The sequence below is a fragment of the Columba livia genome, chromosome 1, assembly GCF_036013475.1.
Source record: "Columba livia isolate bColLiv1 breed racing homer chromosome 1, bColLiv1.pat.W.v2, whole genome shotgun sequence".
In the NCBI taxonomy this organism is placed as follows: domain Eukaryota; kingdom Metazoa; phylum Chordata; class Aves; order Columbiformes; family Columbidae; genus Columba; species Columba livia.
The window spans coordinates 134550005-134572639 of record NC_088602.1 but is presented as its reverse complement, the minus strand read 5'-3'; the positions used below and the strand labels follow the sequence as shown (position 1 = coordinate 134572639).

The window sequence follows — 22635 nt, the reverse complement described above, 5'->3', positions numbered from 1 at the left end:
GGGATGGTCTTGACGAGACGGTGGCAAGAACGTTCCAGGAGGGTTGGGGTTCCTCAGGGACCCCCCAGTGACCTCACACCCTGCAAGAGACACAGCCCCCCCGCGCTCACCAGTGGCTGAGAGGGAGCAAAGCATCCAGAGATCCCGCTGGTAGAACGGGAGGCCCAGCCGCCTGCACACGGTCTCCCAGCGCTCCATAAAGGAATTGCTGATTGCCAAGCGTTGCGTGGACTCTTCTTCCCTGGGGATCCCTTGGCCCTGCCCCCAGAGCGTGGCCACGCGCCACCTCTTGTGCTCCGTGCCCCGGGGGAGACGGGAGCAGAGGGCCTGGTGTCCTTTGGGCTGTTGCGCCAGCCAAGACACGAGGAGCCTGTGGGAGGCCACCAAGAGAGGTCATGGAATCACAGAATCATAGAATTGTTTTGGTTGGAAGAGACCCTCAGGGTCATTGAGTGCGACCATAACCTAGCTCAGGCACTAAACCATGTCCCTAAGCACCTCATCTAAATGCCTTTGAAACACCTCCAGGGATGGAGACGCCACCACCTCCCTGGGCAGCCCTTCCCAGTGCCTGAGAACCCTTTCCGTCTAGAATTTTTTCCTAATATCCAATCTAAACCTCCCCTGGCACAACCTGAGTCCATTTGCTCTTGTCCTATCGCTTGCTCCTTGGGAGAAGAGACCAACACCCTCCGTGCTACAACCTCCTTTCAGGGAGTTGTAGACAGCAATGAGGTCTCCCCTCAGCCTCCTTTTCTCCAGGCTAAACAGCCCCAGTTCCCTCAGCCGCTCCTCGTCAGACTTGTGCTCCAGACCCCTCACCAGTTTCGTTGCCCTTCTCTGAACTCTCTCCAGCACCTCAAGGTCTTTCCTGTAGCGAGGGGCCCAAAACAGAACACAGGATTCAAGGTGGGGCCTCACCAGCACCGAGTACAGGGGGACAGTCGCTTCGCTAGTCCTGCTGGCCACACTATTCTCGATACAAGGCGTCTCGATACACTGCTGCCTCATGTTCAGCTGGCTGTCAATCAGCACCCACAGATCCCTTTCTACCAGGCAGCTTTCCAGCCACTCTTCCCTGTTGTTACGACTCAAGCGCAGGACCCGGCACTTGGTCTTGTTAAACCACGTACAGTTGGCCGCAGCCCAATGATGCAGCCAGTCCAGATCCCTCTGTATGGCCTTCCTACCCTCCAGCAGATCAACACTCCCAGCCAATTTGGTGTCATCTGCAAACTGACTAAGGGTGCACTCAATCCCCTCGTCCAGGTCATTGATAAAGAGATTAAACAGAACGGGCCCCAACAGTGAGCTCTGGGGAATACCACCTGTGACCGGCCACCAACTGGGTTTGTTTCCGGTCACCACAACTCTTTGGGCCTGGCCATCCAGCCAGTTCTTTATCCATTGCAGAGTACACCCACCCAGGCCGTGAGCTGCCAGCTTCTCCAGGAGAATGCTGTGGGGTACGGTGTAAAAGGCCTTACTGAAGTCTTAAGTACACAAGATCCACAGCTTTTGCCTCACCTACTAGGTGGCTCACCTTGTCAGAGAGGGAGATCGGGTGGGTCAAACAGGACCTGCTTTCATAAAGCCATGTTGACTGGGCCTAGTCGCTCGGTTTTCTCGTACGTGCCGTGTGATGTCACTCAGGATGATCTGCTCCATGACCCTCCCCAGCACCGAGGTGAGACTGACACGTCTGTAGTTCCCTGGATCCTCCTTCCAGCCCTTCTTGGATATGGGCGTGAAGTTGGCCAACTTCCAGTCAACCAGGACCTCCCCAGATAGCCAGGAGTGCTGAGAGATAATGGGAAGTGGCCAAGTGATCCCTTCCGCCAGCTCCCTCAGCACTCTTGGGTGTATCCCGTCTGGTCCCACAGACTAGCGGGTGTCCAAGTGGGGCTTCATTCTGCTCGCCACGCCTGTCTTCTGGCTCAGGGGCCTGGGTACCTGCAACACTACTCTTCTGACTATGAAAGGCTGAGGCAAAGGAGGCATTAAGTAGCTCAGCCTGTTCCTCAACTTCTGTCACTACGTTTCCCCCCACATTCATCAGGGGATGGAGGTTCTCCTTAGTCCTCCTCTTCTCGCTAACCTATTCCTAGAAGCATCTCTTGCTGCCTTCCACAGCGGTGGCCAGGCGCAGCTCTGCTTGGTCTTGGGCCCTTCTAATTTTCTCCATCCATAACCTCACAGGATTCTTGTGTTCCTCTTGAGTAGCCTGCCCCTCCTTCCAAAGCTTATACATTCTCTTTTTATTCTGACGTTCCAGGCGCAGCTCCCTACTCAGCCAGGCCAGCCTTCTTCCCCGCTGGCCCGCCTTCCGGCACACGGGGACAGCCTGCTCCTGTGCCTCTAAGATGACCTTCTTGAAGAGAGACCAGCCTTCCTGGACTCCTTTATCCCTCAGCCATTGCTCATCACACTTGTGCTCCACACCCCTCACCACCTTTGTTGCCCTTCTCTGAACTCTCTCCAGCACCTGAAGCTCTTTCCAGTAGAGAGGGGCTAAAAACTGAACACAGGATTCATGGTGGGGCCTCACCAGCACCAAATACCATGGCATGATCACTTCTCTAGTCCTGCTGGCCACAATGTTCTTGATATAAGGCAGGATGCTGTTGGCCTTTTCGGCCACCTGGGCACACTTCTGGCTCGTGTTCAGCTGGCTGTCAATCAACACCCCCAAATCCTTTTCCCCCAGGCAGCTTTCCAGTCACTTTTCCCCCACCCTGTAGCGCTGCCTGGGGTTGTTGTGACCCAAGTGCAGGACCTGGCATTTGGCCTTGTTAAACCACATACAACTGGTCTCAGCCCAACGATCCAGCTGATCCAGATCCCTCTGTATGGCCTTCCTACCCTCCAGGAGATCAACACTCCCATCCAACTCGGTGTCACTTGTAAACTTACTGAGGGTGCACTCAATCCCCTCATCCAGATCCATAATCAATAAATTTGTAATCTCATGCCAAGCAACTTGTTTTGCTTAGTTTAATGGGTCAGGAGTGACCATCCCTTGGTACTTTCCACGTGTGCCTTTCAGCCATGCAGTGCTGGTGTGGTGGTGACAGCCGAGTTCACCTGGTGTACAGTGCTCTGAGTTGAAGCTGGTTTGAGGTGGAGGAGGTCCCCAGCTGAGTGCTGGGTGCTCTCCCTGCTCCCCTGGCCCCTGCTGTGCTCTGATAACACTGCTTCATCAGCAGGATAAAGAAAAATAAACAAAAAGAAAACAGAAAGAGAAAGAGAAAGAGAAAGAAAAAAGAAAAAGAAAAAGAAAAAGAAAAAGAAAAAGAAAAAGAAAAAGAAAAAGGAAAAGGAAAAGGAAAAGGAAAAGGAAAAGGAAAAGGAAAAGGAAAAGAAAAAGAAAAAGAAAAAGAAAAAGAAAAAGAAAAAGAAAAAGAAAAAGAAAAAGAAAAAGAAAAAGAAAAAGAAAAAGAAAAAGAAAAAGAAAAAAAAAAGAAAAAGAAAAAAACCCAAACCAGAAAAACCCCAAACCAATAAGCCCTGGCTAATCCCTCCAAGCAGTGGATACAGATAGCGAGCTCCCAATGACAGGATTTTCTGAGTGGCCATTACCAGGCATGGTGTAGAGTGAGACAGGGTGGGGAGGTGGGGGTGTGTGCTTGTGTGGTGAGGGGAGTGGGAACCCATCACCTGGCTGAACCACGCTGTGAGACCAAGAACATCGTCACATTTGCAAAGTTCTCGCAACTAGAGGCTGGAGAGCAACGATTACAAATCATACCGGGGAATCTGTAGGATCTCTTTTGCATTAGCTGTCACATCAAATTTATTTATGGGAGAAAAAAACCTTTACTGAAACCCCAGTGTTTGCTAACTGCCAGGCCTGCAAATGCAGCCCAGAACGGGTAAGGGGGGCTGCCACCCCTCTGCCTTGTGCAGCCACGTTAACGGGAAGGTTTTGCAGCTGGGATGTGGTTGATGCTCACAGCACTGCTGACACTGCCAGCCTTTCTGATTTAGGTCAACAATGCCACGGTGCAATTTTCTTTTTCCTGTACTCATCGTTAGCTTGCAAGCAACCTCTGATTTCAGTGCAGGGCTGTCAGTGCTACTGTAATACCAGCAGATGTGAGCAGAAGCATCCCGGCGACTGAAATAAGCTACTCCAACTATCTTGACCCTGCCAGTCTCAGGCACAAGATTACCTTGATGAATATGTTCACAAGACTTTTTGTACCTTTTCAGCATGTGCCTTCCACTGGTTGGCCCGACAGTCACTGCCTGTTCCTCTCCCACATTGCTTTTCTACAGTATCGCTGAATATTTATTAGCTGAAATCTTACTGACAAGCTCCCATACACTCTTTCTCACTGATGCCGAAGTCACAGCACAGCGCTTCCTCGTGAGGCACATAAGTTTTCCATACCTTTCATGGTTCCTGGGGGGGTTGGCCTTTTCACTTTCCTACATACATATAACTCTGTATGTTACTTTCTTGGTGGGAATGTGCTAATTGTCACGTCTTTCTTTTTTAAATAGATTAATGTCATAATTATCCTCATTTTCTTTCTTCCTGCTACAGGCAATTGCTGGAAAAAAAAAAAAACAAAACAAAACAAAACAACAAACCAAACCAAACCAAAGCCTCACAACTTATCTGAAGAAAGATTTGTTACCACTCCCAAGTCTGGGCCATAATATCACTTAAGCACTTTTTTACTTCAACTACACCTTTAGGGGTTAACTGGTCTCCATTCCCACTTTTGCAAAGCTCAGACTAGCCCACTCATATTGCAACTTAGATATATCTTCAGCTTAGCTTTTCTCATGTTCTCCTAGACATTTTTTCCCACTGGTTGCTGCCGCGTTAGGTACCAGCCCAAGCTTGAAAAAAAAGGAAATAAATCCTACGTCACTCCACCTCAGCGAAGGGTGGTGAGAAGGCCTACATGCTCAGTGATGTTTCAGGTAGGCAGTGTGTGCGGTACCAGCAAAGGCATAAGGTAGCAGGGCTCTGGCAGAAGCATTCCTTGTTACAGAGTCATATCTGTTAGAAGGGCAAAGAAACAAAATGTTTGCCTTGGCTCAAGTTGCAGGTGAGGTTTCAGGCACACGGAATACAAACGACACTGTAATTTGACAGCCACGCCGCCCAGTGCAGTTGTTTGTTCTCCTCTGGCCTTTCAGGTAGACAGGTGCTCCCATCATCGCATGTTGAAGACAGTCATGGATAAAGGGACTTTAAGGGGTTAAAGGATACCGATATTTATTGGCCCGAGTCTCACATTACACGGCTCTGCTCACGTTCATTTCCACTTCCGTTGGACAGTTTCCATATAGGCTGTATCACAAAGCTGCCAAAATAGACCTCTGGCTGATGATCGGATGTTCCACGTGCCCCCCTGCTCCCAGGAAGAGCAAAGAGGACAACCTGGCAAACAAAAGCAGTGCGGGCAGGTCCACAGGACCTCCGCCAGCCCCCTTCTGCTTTCCCAAATATTGCCTTTTCCCTTTAGGAAATTTGGAACCATGGAATGGCATCTGTCAAGCCATAGGCGCTTGAGAGTAAGCACCCATCAGAATAACTTACTGTCAAAAACAGGCACAAATTCATTTAATCCCACTTTGTGCCATATGCTGCTGTCAAAACTTCATGAACTGTTTAGGCAGCATGTTGGGACATTCTGACTAACTATGAGCAGAGCTATTTTTTTCATAGCTTTGTGTCATGGGCGTTTATAATTGGGCATTTCCCTGAATTTGCCTTGGCCTCCGAACAGATGAGCCTGTGAACATAACCTGGGAAGGTGGGCACGGACCAAACCTCTGGATTCAACCATCCCCGCTTTATGAGGTGTCCTGACTCTGAACTGGAAATGGCACGGTCCTACATTGTTCAGGAACCAACCTTTTCTTCTGATTTAACACCGATATTTTAAAGATAGGGTGAAATTTTTTCCCACAATTTTATGAAAAGCTGGAATTCTGGAGCAGACTGGTAAGCCGAATCTAATTCTCGTTTTTTGCTCCTTAAGCCCAGGGACTTTGCTCTCTTAACAACAAAATTAACTAGTGCACCCTTTGCTATAATAAGTGGGAAACAGACCACAGTGTAGGTAAAGAACACATTTGCTGTTTTATTGGTGCCTTGCAGGGCAATAATACTGAAAAAGGGGAATGCAAAAGAAACAAAAAAAATCCCCAAACCAAAAACCCAGGATGGTGGCAACCCACATTGTATTTTTTTTAAAGAGTACATCAAGTCCTGTTTTTTTTCATTTATTGTGGCATGAATGATAACATAAAACCAAAACATGAAAATATACAACTTATATTACACTATGTGTTATGAACAAAATATAAATCTATAACTCTATGTTATATTTACATAATTATTTCTTTTATTAAATTTCAAGTGAGATGGTAGGTTGCACATACTTTGTTTTAAGCTCCAGGCATTTGATTGTCTCTATTTCTTTTCTATTTTCATTTCACTTGTAAAATCCAAAACGTTAGAAGGAGTAAGAGCTTTAGAGCCAATGGAGCTATGTAAATACTGTTTCAGCAAACCAGTGACAAAAACACTGGGGAGTAGAGAAATCAGTCAGTAGAAAAAAACGAACTTGACATGTTCTTCAATCTGGGAAACTGACAAGTTAAGATAAAGTTGAAAAAATGCAAATATAAACCAAGCTAAACAGCCAGCCCATGCCCTGTGAATTGAGGATACACTTGAATTCACATCTAGTGAATTACACACAGTTCTTTGCAAAATCGAAGGAATGATTCTATCAAGAAGTGGGCAGACAAAAATACTTCCTATCCGATAAATCATGCCCTTAAACACAGGAGATATCATAGAGTTGCCATTCATTCTAGCAGATGAATCCGTGCTAAGTAAGGTCTACATTTCCACGGAGTATAATTATTTTTGATGTTACGAATGTGATGTCAGAGGCTTCTTCGGGGACAATAACAGCTCATCTCTTTGGATTAAAAAGAAAAAGCTCCGAAAACGTGCTGTAAAAAGGTTAAAGACAATTTACTTTCTAAAAAATGATTTAATTAAAGAGAGAGTCTACTGCAGTAACCAAATCTTTGAAATAATGTCTTCGAAGAAAGAATTTCTTCCATATGCATTCGTAATAAGAGGATTTGGTTACAAAACTAATTAAATGCTATAATAATAGCTAGTGTTCTTTTCTGGGGGCCTGATTAATATAGCGGAACGGTTAAATAAAGATGTTAAATGCACTTAAAAATCCTATTTTACTAATATAAGGCATGAATAAATTGAAAAAGGATATACTCTGTGTTATTTAATTGAGCTTAGAAGCAAGTGCCTCAGTTTTTTTTTTTTTCTCTTCTTCTTTCTTTTCCCCTTTTCCCCACTGCTGGTGTTGCTCTTTTGCAAGTTCGCAAGACACAAGCGGCTCCCCCGATGCAGGAGGAGATGGCCTGTACGCCCCCCGGCAGCTCCCCAAGACCACCCTTGCTCGCCAGCCGCCAGCTTCCCAGGGAAGAGCGGAATGAGGCCCGTCTCAGCACTAGGGCCTCGATGCGCTTTTAGGTTAATGCAATCCTAATCTCTTCTAACCTGGTCTTTCTACACGCTCCAGGGCACAGAACCCAGGAAAAAAAAAAAAAAAAAAAAAAGAAACAAGACAGAAAGATCTTTTTATAAATGTATGTTTTGCTGTGTTTTGTCCTTTTTAATTTTTTTTTTTCTTTTCCCCAAAGAAATTAAAGAGGGACAAACAGGGCCTCATTTTCAATTCTGGTCTTCTATCGCCAAAGGATATATGGGCACTCATCCTTGGACCCAACGAAACACTAGCACAGTCATTAAGTATTTTGCTGTTTTCAGACCCCTGATCCTTTTTTAGAAAAAAAAATGTGGTGGTTTTTTTTGCCTTTTTTCTATTGAACATCCCAACGCAGGACGTGGATAGTCTGCTGAAGCTACCCATTCAGAAAGCCTGACCGAACCCCAGGCTCCAGCATAGCCTCTCAGACAGAAATGTGCCTGGTAACAAAACCAGCGTTAATCTGAGCCTATGCCCAGGCCGAGGCGGTGAGCAAAGCGCAGCCCATTGCTGAGAGCAGAGCTGGGTCCTGCCGCCCTGGCCTGGGCGCTCGCTTCTCTGGCCCGGGACTGACCCTGCCCGCAGAGACGGGGCTGCCTCCAGGAGCATCTCCTGTGACGCAGCCCATGGTCCAGGGCTGAAATTCGGTCCCGCTGAAGTCAAAGGGTCTTTTTTCCCATTGACTTCCCTGCGGCCGGCTTTCCAGCCCACGCACCTAAGACTTGCTCCAATCGCGCCTGCCACAGTGGCACCTACCTGGAGCTAAAACAAAGTATTTCTGGTAGCCCAAAGTGACACGATTAAACCAGAGAGTCTCTATAACGTGGTGGAAATCGAGCATCCAGCAAATGCGAGGTGAACCCACAAGAGTCAGAAGTAATTTGTTCACAAAGACAGGGAACAAATTTAAAAGTTAAAAAAAAAAAAGGAGCAAATATCTGTTTTCACATTGTACATAATAATGATATAAAAACAATTGTCTATTTTTTTTTTCCTTCTTATCCAAACAGAGTGCTTCAAAAAAATTGGCTCTAGATGACTGGTGTAATTAAATAACTAAAATGAGTGATGAGAGAGCAGAAGTTAATTAAGATTGAAAACAACACTCCCATTAATTCACTCCATCATAATAAACATCAGAAGTTGACATGGCTGGGGCCAAAATTAAAATAAAAGAAAGAGGAATGGTGTGAGCAGAAGAAGAAGCGATTTGTTTTTATATGTATATATATATATTTATATATATATAAAAAGGCAAGGTGGGGGCGGGTATCCATTTTAAATAGCTAACAGCTTCATTCGCTGCACTGCCAAATTAGAACAGAATAAAATAAAGTTAAAAAAGGGGGGGGATAAAATAAATTATACATAATTTACTAATCTGGGAACAGCTGACCATTATTATTATTATTATTATTATTACCATTACAACACTAGCAAGAAGAGGCAGTTCAACTGAAAAAAAACAAAACCCCAACACAGTCATAAAATACAAACAAAAAGAACCCTCTCTGACATGGAGGATATGATCAGCTACTCCAAGCATAACTTGAGAGCAATTCCGAGAGAGAGAAAAACGAAAAGAATTTTTCAAGGCAGAGGTGGAAATCAAAAAAGGGAAATCAGGAGAAAAACAAAACAGATGCTTCAGGGTAAAACTATCACACGTCCAAACCGCTCATTGGAGTATTGTCCTAAGCCTTCCACGGCATTTGCTCGTTTGCTTTGCACAAGGTCTGCAGGGGTCAAGTTACACTTCAAGTGGGATTTCAAGCGGCAAAGACAGACCCACCGCCACGTCCTCCTTCCCAGTCTCTCCTCCTACCTGCCCCTTTCATCCTGCACCGGGACTTCAAAGGCGGATTGCACCATGAGCTAAATTTGCCTGATTAAGTGACCATTTGCAATATCAGTGTTGCCAAGTACTGAAGACCATGGCTCTGGCGGACCCTGGGGATGGGTTCTCACTGGCACTAAGACGCACAGGGCTATTTTTACAAGTAAAAAGTGATACCGATGGCGAAGAGTCTCTCTCTAGGAGTAGGAATTCACCAGGGAGCGACGTGAATATGAAGGTGGCATCCTCAGTCACAAAGTCAACTTGGAGAAAGGGTTTTGCCTCAGTATGATCCCAGGACTTGGCTTCCCAGGCCAGAGAGGAGCTCCTGGATAGCTGCTGTTTGAAATGAGAGGTAGCCTTTAGTGCTGGTTGGCTGGTTTAGATCTAATGCTTCTGCCTTGCTACACAAACCTGGGTCCTCTCCTTCTACAGGAAGATCAGAGTGAAGAGATGGAAAGAGACTCCTTGGTTCACTTGTATTTGCATTCTGGTTTTCTGAAATGACATGTAACATTCAGTTACCTTATTAGAAATACGAGAGGTCAACCTCTGCTCAGGATTATGCTTGTGTAAATCCACCTTCCTCATCTGGTTGCTGTTGCCCAAGGAAGGCAAAATTGCCCCAGCAACATATCTAAGGGCTCTGCAACAACACTGAGAATATTTTAGCCACTTTTTTTCACCTGTGAGAGGCAGCAGCTAGAGAAACTCAGCACTGGTTCGGGTTCTCACATGCCCACTTTGAATATGGAAATCTCTTCACAGCTATTAGTCTTTCTTCTTACACAAACATCCCACTAATAAAATGCATTTCCGCAAGTGCAAAGGATTAAAAAATGTCAGTTTAAAAAAACTGCCTTTTGAATCAGAAATCAGTACTCAGCCACCCTGAAGGTACGAGTTCATCAAAACTGGAAAGCACGGTAACCTAACTATGCTCAGCAAAGAGGTAACGCTTCCAGTTGTCCTGTCCTGTGCTGAACAAGTCACATTTTGGACAAGTATTTTTTAAGCTGTATATGCTGCCACTTGAAGTGCAAATTAAAAGCAAAGGCTCCTTACAGACCAAGTTATTTGGAGGGTGCGGGACTTCATTCTGGAACATGATTTTTGCTCACAATAGTCCAATATTTTTCGTATTAGTACCATAAACACACACACATGAAAATCCAAGATCATAAAATATTTTCTCTCTAAATTTATGTCTCTCTCTCTTTTTTTCACCTGAGAACGGCACCTACAGTTTCCTTTAAAAAGCAAAACCAAAAATATATGTCTAATCTCACCAGCTGCTGGTATATCAGGTTCTTCAAGGGATTGTCTAAGATACGACACTGTCCTAACTTAAGACAGAGCAGGAAGCAAAAGAAAAGCAAAAGGAAAACAAAACAAGAAGAAGAGACCAACCAAAAAAAAAAAAGCAAATTGGACTAGTTCAGCGCTTTAGTACAAATTTGGCACTTGCTCAAAGACTCAGTATGGTGTGCAACTGATGAAGAGAAGTCCTCTCTTGAAAGGAAATAATTGCTTGTTGGGGTTAACAGAAACAGACTCCCCACTTCCTTCCTTGCCAGCCACGCACACAGGCACACGCACACACACACACTTCTGACCCAGATTTGCCAGGGAGGAGGAGGAGGGGGAGACAGAAGGGGTAAAAGGAATTTCATCTTTTTTCTTTCCTGTCAGGTGCATTACCAAAAAAAAAAAAGAAAAAAATTATTTATCTTTAAACTGTAGCACAAAACAACAAAACACATTCACAAGCCACTTGTTGGCACTGTGTACCTGAGTGAGAATTTCTAGAACATTGTAGAACAAACAGCCATAAAGTTTATTTGAAAAAAAAATAATAATAATAAAAGGTCGACGGGTAAGACTTCAGTGCTTGGGTATAGCAGCTGAATTACTGGCATTATTTTACCCATAGCTTATATCATTCTGTTGTTGTTGTCGTCGTTGTCTTTGTTTCCTTTCTTCTGAGCCTTTTTTCTTCTGATGCAGGCTGATGTCTATTAGTCAGCTGATGTCCCAACTAGTTAAGACTAACAGTTAAAGTAACAGTCAGTGTATGAGAAAGTTAATGTGCTTGGCCACTGGCAAAGATAAACCAGATGGAGCTTTATTTATTTTTTCTTTTCTCCTTGAAGTCCTGTAGGTCATGGGATATTTGGACCCTGATCAGTTGGCTTGGCCTGCAATGTGATTTTCACTGTCACTGCCATAGTCCGCATCAGGGTCATCGTCTTCCTCATCGTATTCATCGTAGATTTCTCCATTGACGTCATCGGTTTGCATCTCCTCCTTGATATGAGGCTCCTCTCCTTTGATGCCGTAAGTGCTCTGGATGACGGGCATCCCGGGCTCCGGGCTGCTGGACACGCTCGAGTGCTCGGAGGGCAGATGTGGGGAAGGCATTCCTGCCATGGCAATGGCTCCTGGGTAAACTACGCCCGCAGTGGCAATGGGAATCTGTGCTTGTTGCCTGCCGGGGAGAAAAAGTAAAATGGCATTTGAACACTGGAAGGAGTAAAGGAAAGACAAGTATAGAAGCACTTTGCAAGCCCATAACATACGCTCTTGGGTATGCAGAGGAAGCTCCTGGATGGCCTGTGCAATACAACCCTTATACCAATATTCCAGACTCACCAGCTGATGCTCTTGAAATGAACATCAAGCCCAAACCAGCTTCACTGGTAAGAAAACCCAATTTCTGTAAACACCTCTAGCTGTACCTGAACTACACAGCTTCAGCTTGCTTGCTTGTGACACAAACTTCTTTGCTGGGCAAAACGGGTGTCCCAGGAGATGCCAGCCAAAATTTCAATTGTGGCTCAACTTCAAAACCATGTATTTTAAAAATCTTCCTTTAAATAATCCAAGTTGCTAGCAGGATTAGACATAAAAGCAGCACACTGCCAACAGGAGAGATGCAGTGAGGGTGAGGTAGTTTTTACGGGAACGGGGAGGTGCTGTAGGAAACTACCAGTGGATCAGGAGAAAGCAAAGCAGGTCTCTCCAAAGAGGTAATGTTTACTCCACGGGCACTCAGAGACTTGGCCATTATTAGGGAGAGGAACAGTGGGCTCTAAACATGGGTTTATAGGATGATCACTAAGGGCCTCCAACTGGAAGGTGATAGTTTCCACAGTGAGTGGCATTTGTGAAAAGCAGAACCTTTGAAGGCAGGTGGATAAAACTGGGCAAAGGCAGACTTAAAATGGAAGCATGCATTATTTAAAAATAAATAAAAAGCAAGCAAGCAACATGAGCATTTGAGAAAATCCTCTACAGGCTGCCTTTATACGGCATCTAAGCCTCGGAAACCTGTCTGCAGTAATGAAAGAAGAATTATTCCGGGCCATAGAAATTCCCTTTGCATCAAGAACACTAGCTGTGTTATACCAGTGTTTGTTTCCCTGAGAAGCTTCAGGGTCCCAACAAGCCTAGAGGTTTAAAATTCATGCTCCTTTTGTTTCCTTGCTGCATGAAGTAATTCCATTGCAGTAATACTCTTCAGTACATGCTGCACATTGTAATGTCATCAGCAGTGTGTCCATCTGCACTGAAAAGCCTTGCCACAGGAGACAGGGCAGAGTCTCTTGAGATGAACATTCTTAATTAAGAATGAAACCCTCCCCTGTTCCCCTGCCTGCCTGTGCCCTGGCTGTACAGTAAAGCCTTCCACAGTACACTGATCCTGAAAGACTTTCCTCTGCCAAACAGCTTTACATTTGTTTGGAATCGCTTGCTGCATTTTCAGATACTTCCTGCCTGCCATTCGAGCGAAGCCTCCTTCCACACTGTCTGTGTTTCTGAAACAAGCAGAAGTTGCCTCATCTGAAGATATAGCTCTTAAAGGAGGGAGCAGATCTCATTTGCATTTTATTCTAAATTTAATAGGAAGGCTTTTGTTTTCTGGAGTCAGCATTTCTGTAACAAGATTCAGCACACTTAAATTGCTTTTAATATTTAACAATAAGAACACTTTGCACTTAAATGCTGCTTTTCAGAGTGCTTTTCAAATATTAAATTATTTAATAATGGTATTTTTCCACTTCTCTAGGATGTCCACTCCAGAGGATCTCAAAGCTGCCCTCGGACACTAATGTATTAGGGCTCTCAGCAGTCCAGTGAGGTGAGCTTACCCTACCACCATTATAGATGAGGACACTGAGATACAGAAGAATTAAGAACAAGAGTTGCAAAAAACGCTCAGTCCTTCTCATTGTGACGCCTTCAGACAGGCTTTCAGCATTCCCCAGCAGCTGGCACAGCCACAGATCTTGAAAACCCAATCACTTATTTTGGTGCCTAAGCAGGGGCCGGACTGGTATTTAGAAGTTTAGCCCTAAATGACCTGTACCAGGTAATGCAGCAGATGGAGAACAAAAAACAGGGATGCAACTGTGGTGCTGTGACTGCCAACATCAAACACTGACCTCGTTGCAGACACTGGCCGCCTTGCCAGTAACTTCCATAAAGATTTTACCTCAGCTTCTCTGCTCTACTGCCCCAGTGCAAATTATCTCCTGAAATGTCTTGATTTCAATGTCAGCCTTGTTTGGAAAGCTAAATCACATGCTGAATGTTACAAGGTTAATTTTGTTTCCCATGATGAAGCATGCATGTTAACCAGATAAGCAGTGTTTTGGGGGCTCTGTTGCCACCTATTCTTTTTCCAGAAGGCTCCCTCCTCTTTTTTTAATCTCTTGATGCCAAATGTTGGCTGACTTCCCTGTGTTTGTTTCAGTGCTTACCACTGGGATCACTGGACCTGCCAGCGCCACAGGGTTAAGCAGCTCAAATTTCTCCGCTGAGCAGCTTATTATAACAATGCACACTGTAGCTGTTTAAAACACAGTCTGATGACACTTAGCAGTTGATAGACAGATATTCTCTCCTTTATTGCTACTTCTAGCTAGGAACTAGAGAGATGCGCAACTCAGTTAATACTAAAACGATTCCAAATTCAGACGAAACAGAGCACAGATTCCATTACTTCGGAGAGTCATTCTTGTTCCTCATTTGCTTTTTTTAAGGCCACTGTGTAGCTCTTGATTTTCTGGAGTGAATACAGAAATATTGCAGAATATTTGATTACTGACAATTCTTTTGATCTGCTGTAGCCAAAAGAAAGGAGTATCTGCAGATGGAAAATACATGCTAGTTTTCAAGGCAGATTTTAATCTAATCATATCAAGCTGATCTATTAGCTGTTTACCAGGACCAGCCTTCTTGAAATTTATACTCAACACAAAGGATTTTGCTTACTGAATTGGAAGACGTTCCCTAGTATGACAAATGCTGTCATGATGCACAATGCAGATGACTTCACAACTGATATGAATTAACTGAACAAAGCCCATATTCCAGTTCAAGTTCAGTAGGTGCAGCAGTCCTTTTGCACACCGCTTGTCATAGATCATACTAAATGCAAACTTGTATTTTTGGCTTTCAGATCAAGAGGCACTACCATAGATTCATACAGATACACCCTCTAAGGTCCTATAATAAAGTAATATTTATAAAGCTTTATTAGAAGACTTACATTTCATTGGAAAATCTTAAGCCTTTTTTTCTTCTGTTGCATGATCAGAGTGGAAAATGAAACAGTTGGCTGAAGGTGTAAGATGAGCATATAGCAGAGCCAACAAAATAATCCCTAACTGCCTAATTTCCCCCTGGAACACGTTGTTTTAAAGTATAAGTTTCATATTCTATTAGCAATATATAATGTTCTTGCCAATAAAATAAATAAATAAATTGATAGATAAATAATGAATGGTAGTTTTTAAGGTCCCATACCCAACATTAAAATACTGCCTCATCTCCTGGCGTCTGTTGCGCATGATCGCCTTGTACTCGCCAATGCGTAATTTTTTGCCATCTACAAGGCAGGTACGCTTCGGCCTTGGCTTGTATTTGTAGTCTGGGTATTTCTCCAGGTGCTGTTTGCTGAGTCGGGCCTGTTCCTCATAGTATGGCTGCTTCTCTAGGTTTGTCATAGCTTTCCAGCGAGAGCCTGTCACAAAAAAGAAAAAAAAAAAGAAAAGATAAATGAGATTCTACTCATCCACAAACACTGAAAGGCAGAGAAACAAGTAGGTCACCCAGAACAAGATACCTACGGTCATATTGCTTTGGGCTGGCAATCTGTCAGAGCTTCTAGACAGGGGTCAAGTCTTGTTTGTATGTGACCGGTAAACCTCTTGGGTATGGCCAAGAGGCAGAGAGAGATAATACTGGAAGTTTTGACTTGAAAATTCACTGAAACTTATCTACATTATAGTGTCTTTCAGGTGGGAAGTAAAACCATCACTCTGATAATGAGTAATCCCTGACACTGTTTTAGAAATCAAGGTGGGGTGTTTTAGCGGACTGGATAAAGATCCTTTAGACTCCCAGAGTTTGCTGTGCTAAGCCCCCTGCAGTCCCCTCTGGCTACGGGCTTGTTTTAACCTCCTGTTCTAGAGGAGGCAGCACTTTCATGTGCTGGGATCTAGTTGCTCTGCTCCACCACCACAGCTGGATCAAGGCATAAACTCTGGATACACATCTGTCTACAGCTTATTCTTTCATGACAAATAACGTATCTTTTCTAGCTGCCGGGTTTCCGTAAAGCAGAATACGAACTGGTCGTAAATGTAACACTGCTGGGTACAGGAACCTGCAAAGACCCTGAGGCAATGCCTCTAAAAGCTATAAACTATCCCATATGTCTCAGTGGGGTTTTAACTCCGAGACCAAGTCCTGGTGAACACTGCCAGCTCCAACTGAAAAGAATTTAGCATGTGTCATGACGAGAAGGGCGCTGGGACACTGGCACACCTCTCCACAGAGATGCATTATGGCGTGATTGCTGGAGCCTTGTTTCTGACACTTGGCCTATGTTAGTGTGGATATTTGAGTGAGGGAAATAATAAAGCCTTCAAAATTGTTTTTAAATACTTCCTGAAATTTATAAATCAATATTTCTTAAACGACATCATATGAGAGCAGAAAGTAAAATTTCTTGAATCAGTTATCCTATTTTATTTTTCCATGAACTACAGAAGTGCTTCGGGGTAAGATATATTTCAAACAACAGGAATGGTCCAAGCTGTGAAACATGTGGCCTAGAAGGAAAAGTTTATTGGAAAATAGACAATTTTCCCATTGGAGAAATAAGTTTGATAGTTTCTCAATTTAATGGGTTCATAATCTCATATGTCATACTTGACTTCCTCTTGTTCTTCATTTTTTTATGGTTACTCATACTGTACTTAGCTCACGAATATTACTCAGGCTGGTGTTAGCTCACTGTGCCCCCAAGACTTGCAATATAGAGAGTGTGGTTATCGTTTCCCAGGAAAGAACACCGTTTGATTCCTTCTAGAAAGGCCCCCTCTAATTATTGACTCCATTTTCCCCACTGTTCTTTGAATCTTTATTCCAAGCTGCAGCCTGGGCTTCTGGAGCAAAGGGCTAATAGGCTGGTACAGCCTGACCTTACACCTAGAGATAACTGCTCTGTAAATAATGGGACGTCTTTGTTCTGATGAGGAGCAATGAACTTCCCTTTCTTAGAAAACATTACCTTGGAGTCAAAACCATAGTTTTTCATGATGTTTGCAACATGTAACATGCAGACATCCTCCAGCTACTGTTGGAATGGGAAGCAATTTAATGACTTTCACTCAGGCGCAACACCATTTAGTGTGACTAGATAGTTTCTAGGATTTGGACTAAAACTCCTGCATGGCACTTAATATGGCACACAGAGGTAGTAGCTGGTCTGGACACCTGTGGCCAGGGCTCTGTGTTATGCAGGGCAGCAAACCTCTGTGGCCAGAATCCTGCTCAGCGGTTTTGTCTCCTGCAGAGAAATTATTCCAAGCTTTTTCTGGCAAAGAGAGTGGCTAAAAAAAGTGACACCATGCACAGTACCCCCTAGATTTTGGGCAGAATGACACAGTGATAAACATGTGGAAGCTGCCAAAACGTTGAACACCTACTAATAAGATGGTAACATAGATAGGGTTTGTGTTGAACAATGTTAAGAATTCAGGGTAAAGCGTATGAGCTGGAAGATGCCCAGATGCAGGTCTGCTCTCAGATTCTAGCTCGTAGACACACTGACGTTTTATAATATGAAGAAAATCATGAAAGTTAGTCCAATTCTTGAGTCTAACAATCACAGACATGCTGTTATCCCAGTGGCTTTGAAGAACTGCCCCTGCCTCATTTCCTGCTGATGAATCAGTTTTATTTATGAATAACAAAGCTGAAAATCTCACAAACTTTAAGCAAATCTTGACATTTGCTTTACGTGCTATGAGGGAACATGCAGTGTAGGAACTTGGATATATTCTGAGACAGGTGGACAGACAGAAAGGTAGAAATTAAAATCAGATGTTGTGAAATTGCAGTGAAAATGTTATATCCCAGCACAATTCCTCTTTCATTGTACTAGCTCACTTGCTGCAATCCTACAGTCAGATCTGGGCAGGCAGATTCCTGCCCCCTTATGTGAAAAGAGCTGTAAATAGCGGGTGAAGTAAGGGAAACACATAAGTCTTTGCAGGATCAGGGCCATAAAAACTGAAATCTTGATGCATAATATTTGTACATACAGTTACACATACAATATTTATACATAAATGTCATTCGTTATGTTTTCCTTTCCTAAGCTACAAACTCAATACAACAAAAACCCTGGCAGTCTCACCCCTCTTCCTAGCAAATTTTTAATAGCTGCCTTCTGCACTGATACCTTCTCTTACTACGACTTTACTGATTTTACAAAATATACTAAATATAATTTACTAGTATGTTTTGAAGTATCATAAATAATTAAACAAACAATGCTGTCAAAATAAATTTTTTAAGAAGGGCACATTTTCTGATGATAAACCCTTGTTTTATACATTTTATAATTTTCCTGTATTTTTTAGTAATATAGAAAATCCAACCAACTCTCTAATTGGTCTGAAATTTTGAAAGTTTGAAGAATATATGACTCTGATCTCTGAAATTGCACCCTCAGGCAAGCTAAGCTGTGAATGAGTATCGTCAATCAAAATACTAAACCTGCTTAAAAATACCTTGTGTTTGGATGAACTATATTGTAATCTGCCATTGTTTTAGATTCTCTATAAGCACACACAGGCAGGAATGTGTACCTAAGCATAGTCCCAAGCCCAAGGAAAGTGTGACCTAAGAATCCTGAAAAATCTTTCTTTTTTTGGGGAAGAATCATACTCTCCAGTGGAGTGAGCTTTCTGCTCACCATCTGTGTACAGGGCTTTTCTCCTTGACTATGAAAACCAGAACCCGTTCCCCTCCCTGGATGAATACCTAACGACAAGCAGGACTCTTGCACAATCCTTCTTGATCTGGTGGTTGAAGCATTTAGAAAATAAACGAGGAAATGCTAAGACTTTGCAGCACCAAACATGGCTCCTACCCCTAAAGTGAGCGAGGGCATTTAAAGCTGTGCCCATACAGTGACTGTGAAGATGGTGGTAGAGGGGTAGATATTAATATTTGAGCCCAGGGCAGAAAAGAGATGCCCACATGTGTGTCCTGGCACTTGTGCTTGGGCACACACGTGCATGCCCTAGGTGGGCTTACTGCTGATTTTAGGCCGAGTTTCTCTGACAAGATTTTTCAGCTGTTCGTAATATTGCCTATCTTTTAGTCCATTAGACTAACATTTTTAACCTCAGTATCTGGATCGGGGTCACTTTATGTTCAAAAAATACACACGCATACTTACATAATGTATAGGTATGTGTACAGGTATGTATTCACACACATACACGTACGTGAGAGAACTTCTGAAGGTACTATCTAACGTCATCCCTCCCTAATATTTCTATGTAGATTTCTCAGTGAAATTAATTAAAATATTTACAAAAATATCTAAACAATGCATTATTAAATTGATAGGGTCCAGCAGACCCATTTTAGCACTTTTTTAACAATTTACTAAAAAAAAATAATTATCCACAAGTTTAAGTTGCAATGAACAGATGGATGACAAACGTATGCACAGATGAATTTAGTGACAAATCCATGTATCTAATTTTTATGCTTAAAACATAATACCACAGTGTCAAACATAATCCCTAGAGAATTCTAGTGCTGGGAAGGGCATCTCCTCTCATTTTACTATAAAAATGGTCCTTGATTGGTGACAACTCTATCTAAGCTACTCCTCATGACAACAAGCTCTCTGACCTCAATGTGTAACAGTGCTGCTAAAAAAATGGTAAGGAAAAATTGTGGCTTTCTAACGAAGAGACCCTAATACCTGGTTGAACTGTAAGCCTCTAGTTGCTCACCCTGTGCCGGTTAACAGAGAGCTCCCTGCTGACTTCAAAAGACTGGCCTTTTGCAATTGAGGGAAGACCTTTGTCACACTTCTGTCAAGAAAGAAGATGTCAGGACATCCCTCCCCATTGTATAGGTGGAATAAAAAAATTAAATGTGATGCTGGAAAGAAACAGAAACATCATCTCCTACTGCTTCAGACCTTCCTTTTTCCCCATATCTGGCAGCAAAACAGAAAGAGTTTGGAGTCAGCTACACTGTCTGTCACCTCAACAGGATCTGTAATGAATTTGCACATTTTACTCCAACTACTGTATATCTAATCAGAAAAAGATGTCCCCATATCTGCCTGATCTAGCGCCAAATAGTAAAAGGTGATTCCTTATGTTAACAATTTCAGCAGAATGGCTTATTAAAACCAGATTTTAGGGTATTATAAAATGCTTAGAAGCCCTTTAAAATGTCAACCAGGATCCCCAGAGACTGCGTAAAATGTCAGCCCGGCTCAAGCGCCTGTTTTAAGCAGAATGAATTAGCAGCGTGCTGTCGGAGGTTGTTATCCAAAACAATCAGTTAAGAGGGAAAACATCAAGGTCTCTTTGTACTTTCTATATGAAAAGGGCCATTCAGAATGATCTTGTAGATTTCTGAAGCTGATTATTTAAAAACAGGTTTACCCAGGTCTACTCTCAATTTAGAAACAGACCAAAACTATTACTGCCCTGTCCTCAGTCTAATCACACTGTACACCTCTGACCAGTATAATCCCTTTTAACCAGTATAAGGTTATTTTACCATCAACACAACCAATTTAGCCTTCTAATCCTGTTCCCATAACTAATCTAATCATCTTGTACCACCCTTTTAATCATGGGTTAATATTATCACATCTGCCGTCCACAGCCAATACATTCTGCCTCTCCAACCAATTTTATCTCATTTCCACTTGGCCCCTGCTAACTTTTCATAATACCATTCTAATCATGCCAAACTTCAAACCTCTGTCCAGTTTAAACTTAACATCTTTCCCAACGCTGCAGCTGGTTAGTGCTGCCATTGCAACTGCGCTGCATCCCTCCAGTTGTCTGCAAAACCAATGAGATCTGCAGCCCAGTTCAATGTGCTCCTTCCTTAAGCTTCTATCCACTGGTCGGTGGGACATTTAGGTCTTGTAACGAAGTCTTTATCAGTAGATATACAACATCTATACCACATCTCTGATTTGGTCCTCTGATTTGGTCACAGATTTTGTTTGTTTGTTTTTTCTGCAGAAGAGTAATTAATTGGCCTAGAGATCCTCATTATTCACCTCTACCATTCAGTTTGTCACAGGGGAATATCTTAGGACAGAACATGGTCCTGGGAATTTGAGCAAGTAGTGAAACACTGGAAGACTATGTCATGAAATTCACTAGATGATGTTCAGGACAAAAATCGCTTGAGATGTGAAGAGGATATGGAAATTAGTTCTGATGTTTCTTTTTTAGGTTTCAGCATTCTTTTTCAGAATATTTAGAATAAAAGCAGCTTGTGATAGAGATCATGTACTAAAAAGAAATTTAATGTAACAGAAACATAATAAAAATCTTTTAAAACTGTCAGTGTATAAAATAAAAAGATCTATTTTAGGATCTTTTCCCTATGGCCATGTGTTTGAACAGGAAGGGCTATGGCACAAATCAAATACTGTGGTGTGCTTCCCCATAGAATGTAGTTACACAAAATATGTGGGCAAATAAATGATAGCAGTCATTTTGTGCTTCTTCAACAGCTTAATGAAATTAACTGGTTTTGTCTGTTCAGTCCATGTTTTTGCACCAAAACCACCACACAATCTCAATAATTACAAGACACAAGAACATTTTGGGTTATGGTTAATTTATACAACTGGGCAGTATGGTGGAAGCTCTTATTGCTGTTGTCCTTGATGCAGTCATTAAATAGCAAAATAGATGATCTAGACACGGTCATTCTGTTGTGTACGGTGCTCAGCTCCATTCAGTCAAAAGTTTTTTGAGTTTTGCTACTGAAAGGACAGTGCTCTGTATCCTTCTTACCTAGTATCTTGCTGATATTCGAGTTGTGCATGTCAGGAAAGGCTTGAAGGATCTTCCTCCGTTCATCTTTAGCCCACACCATGAATGCATTCATTGGGCGCTTGATATGGGGCTCATTGCTACCACGTCCTCTGGATTCCCGATAAATTCGAGACTCTGAAACTCCTGCGCTTCCTAAAAAGAAAAACATTCCCAGCTTGTGTTTCGTTATGCAGCTTCCTCTGCCATCAGTAACCTATGTCAGGTGCTGAACATTCAATGAGTCAGTGTTCACGATACGTTAATTGTGTTTCTTCTTTTTAGCTGAAGCAGTAGGAAATACCACATATTGTACATTGTCTAGTTTTTAGTTATTCTACTGACTTAGTATCACATAGTATAGACTTAATGAAGAGTTTCAATTGTTTTTTTCAACAAAAAGCATTGAATAGCTTTTCTAAAACATCTTTTACTACTTAACAACAGAAAATCAACACTTATCAATGCTAGATTTTCTTTTTACTTCCTTTTTTGCTTACAGAATGCTGGTCACATTGTGTTACCTATCTTTTACCTTTTTGTGATGGGTAGGGAGTGATACATGGCAACATCAGGCATTTCCTCTTAAGCTAGTCTCTGACTAGCAAGTGAACATTTACATATCTGCCTGGTCTTGTGCTGACCCCTCCACAACAACATAAGCAACAGCAGAGAAAGAAATGAATGGTACACTTGCTTCATCAAACCAAGAAAGTTCCTACAGATGCAGAGCATGCATTGTCTATGGATGGTCAGGTCTATGGACTCACTGTGTGATTTCGTTTATCTCACATCTATTTGCCCCCTTATTCCCTTTTACCATCAGAAATACATTCTTGGTCCAGCCTTG

At 42.8% G+C, this 22635-nt stretch overlaps 1 protein-coding gene across 50 annotated transcripts in view; it reads right to left on the bottom strand.

Annotated features, from left to right (window-relative positions):
• Window positions 1–6080: 6080 nt before the first annotated feature.
• SOX5 (SRY-box transcription factor 5) overlaps window positions 6081–22635 on the bottom strand; it is a 732238-nt gene continuing 715683 nt past the window's right edge. For 49 of the 50 annotated variants that reach the window (XM_065031395.1, XM_065031486.1, XM_065031443.1 and 46 more), the window contains 3 exons: window positions 21768–21941; window positions 15202–15418; window positions 6081–11878 (listed from right to left, as the gene is read on the bottom strand). In XM_065031395.1, the coding sequence (XP_064887467.1) occupies window positions 11575–11878; window positions 15202–15418; window positions 21768–21941 (695 nt within the window). In that variant the 3' untranslated portion in view covers window positions 6081–11574. The remainder of the gene's footprint in view (window positions 11879–15201; window positions 15419–21767; window positions 21942–22635) is intronic. The other variant, XR_010466374.1, reaches the window with a different exon arrangement.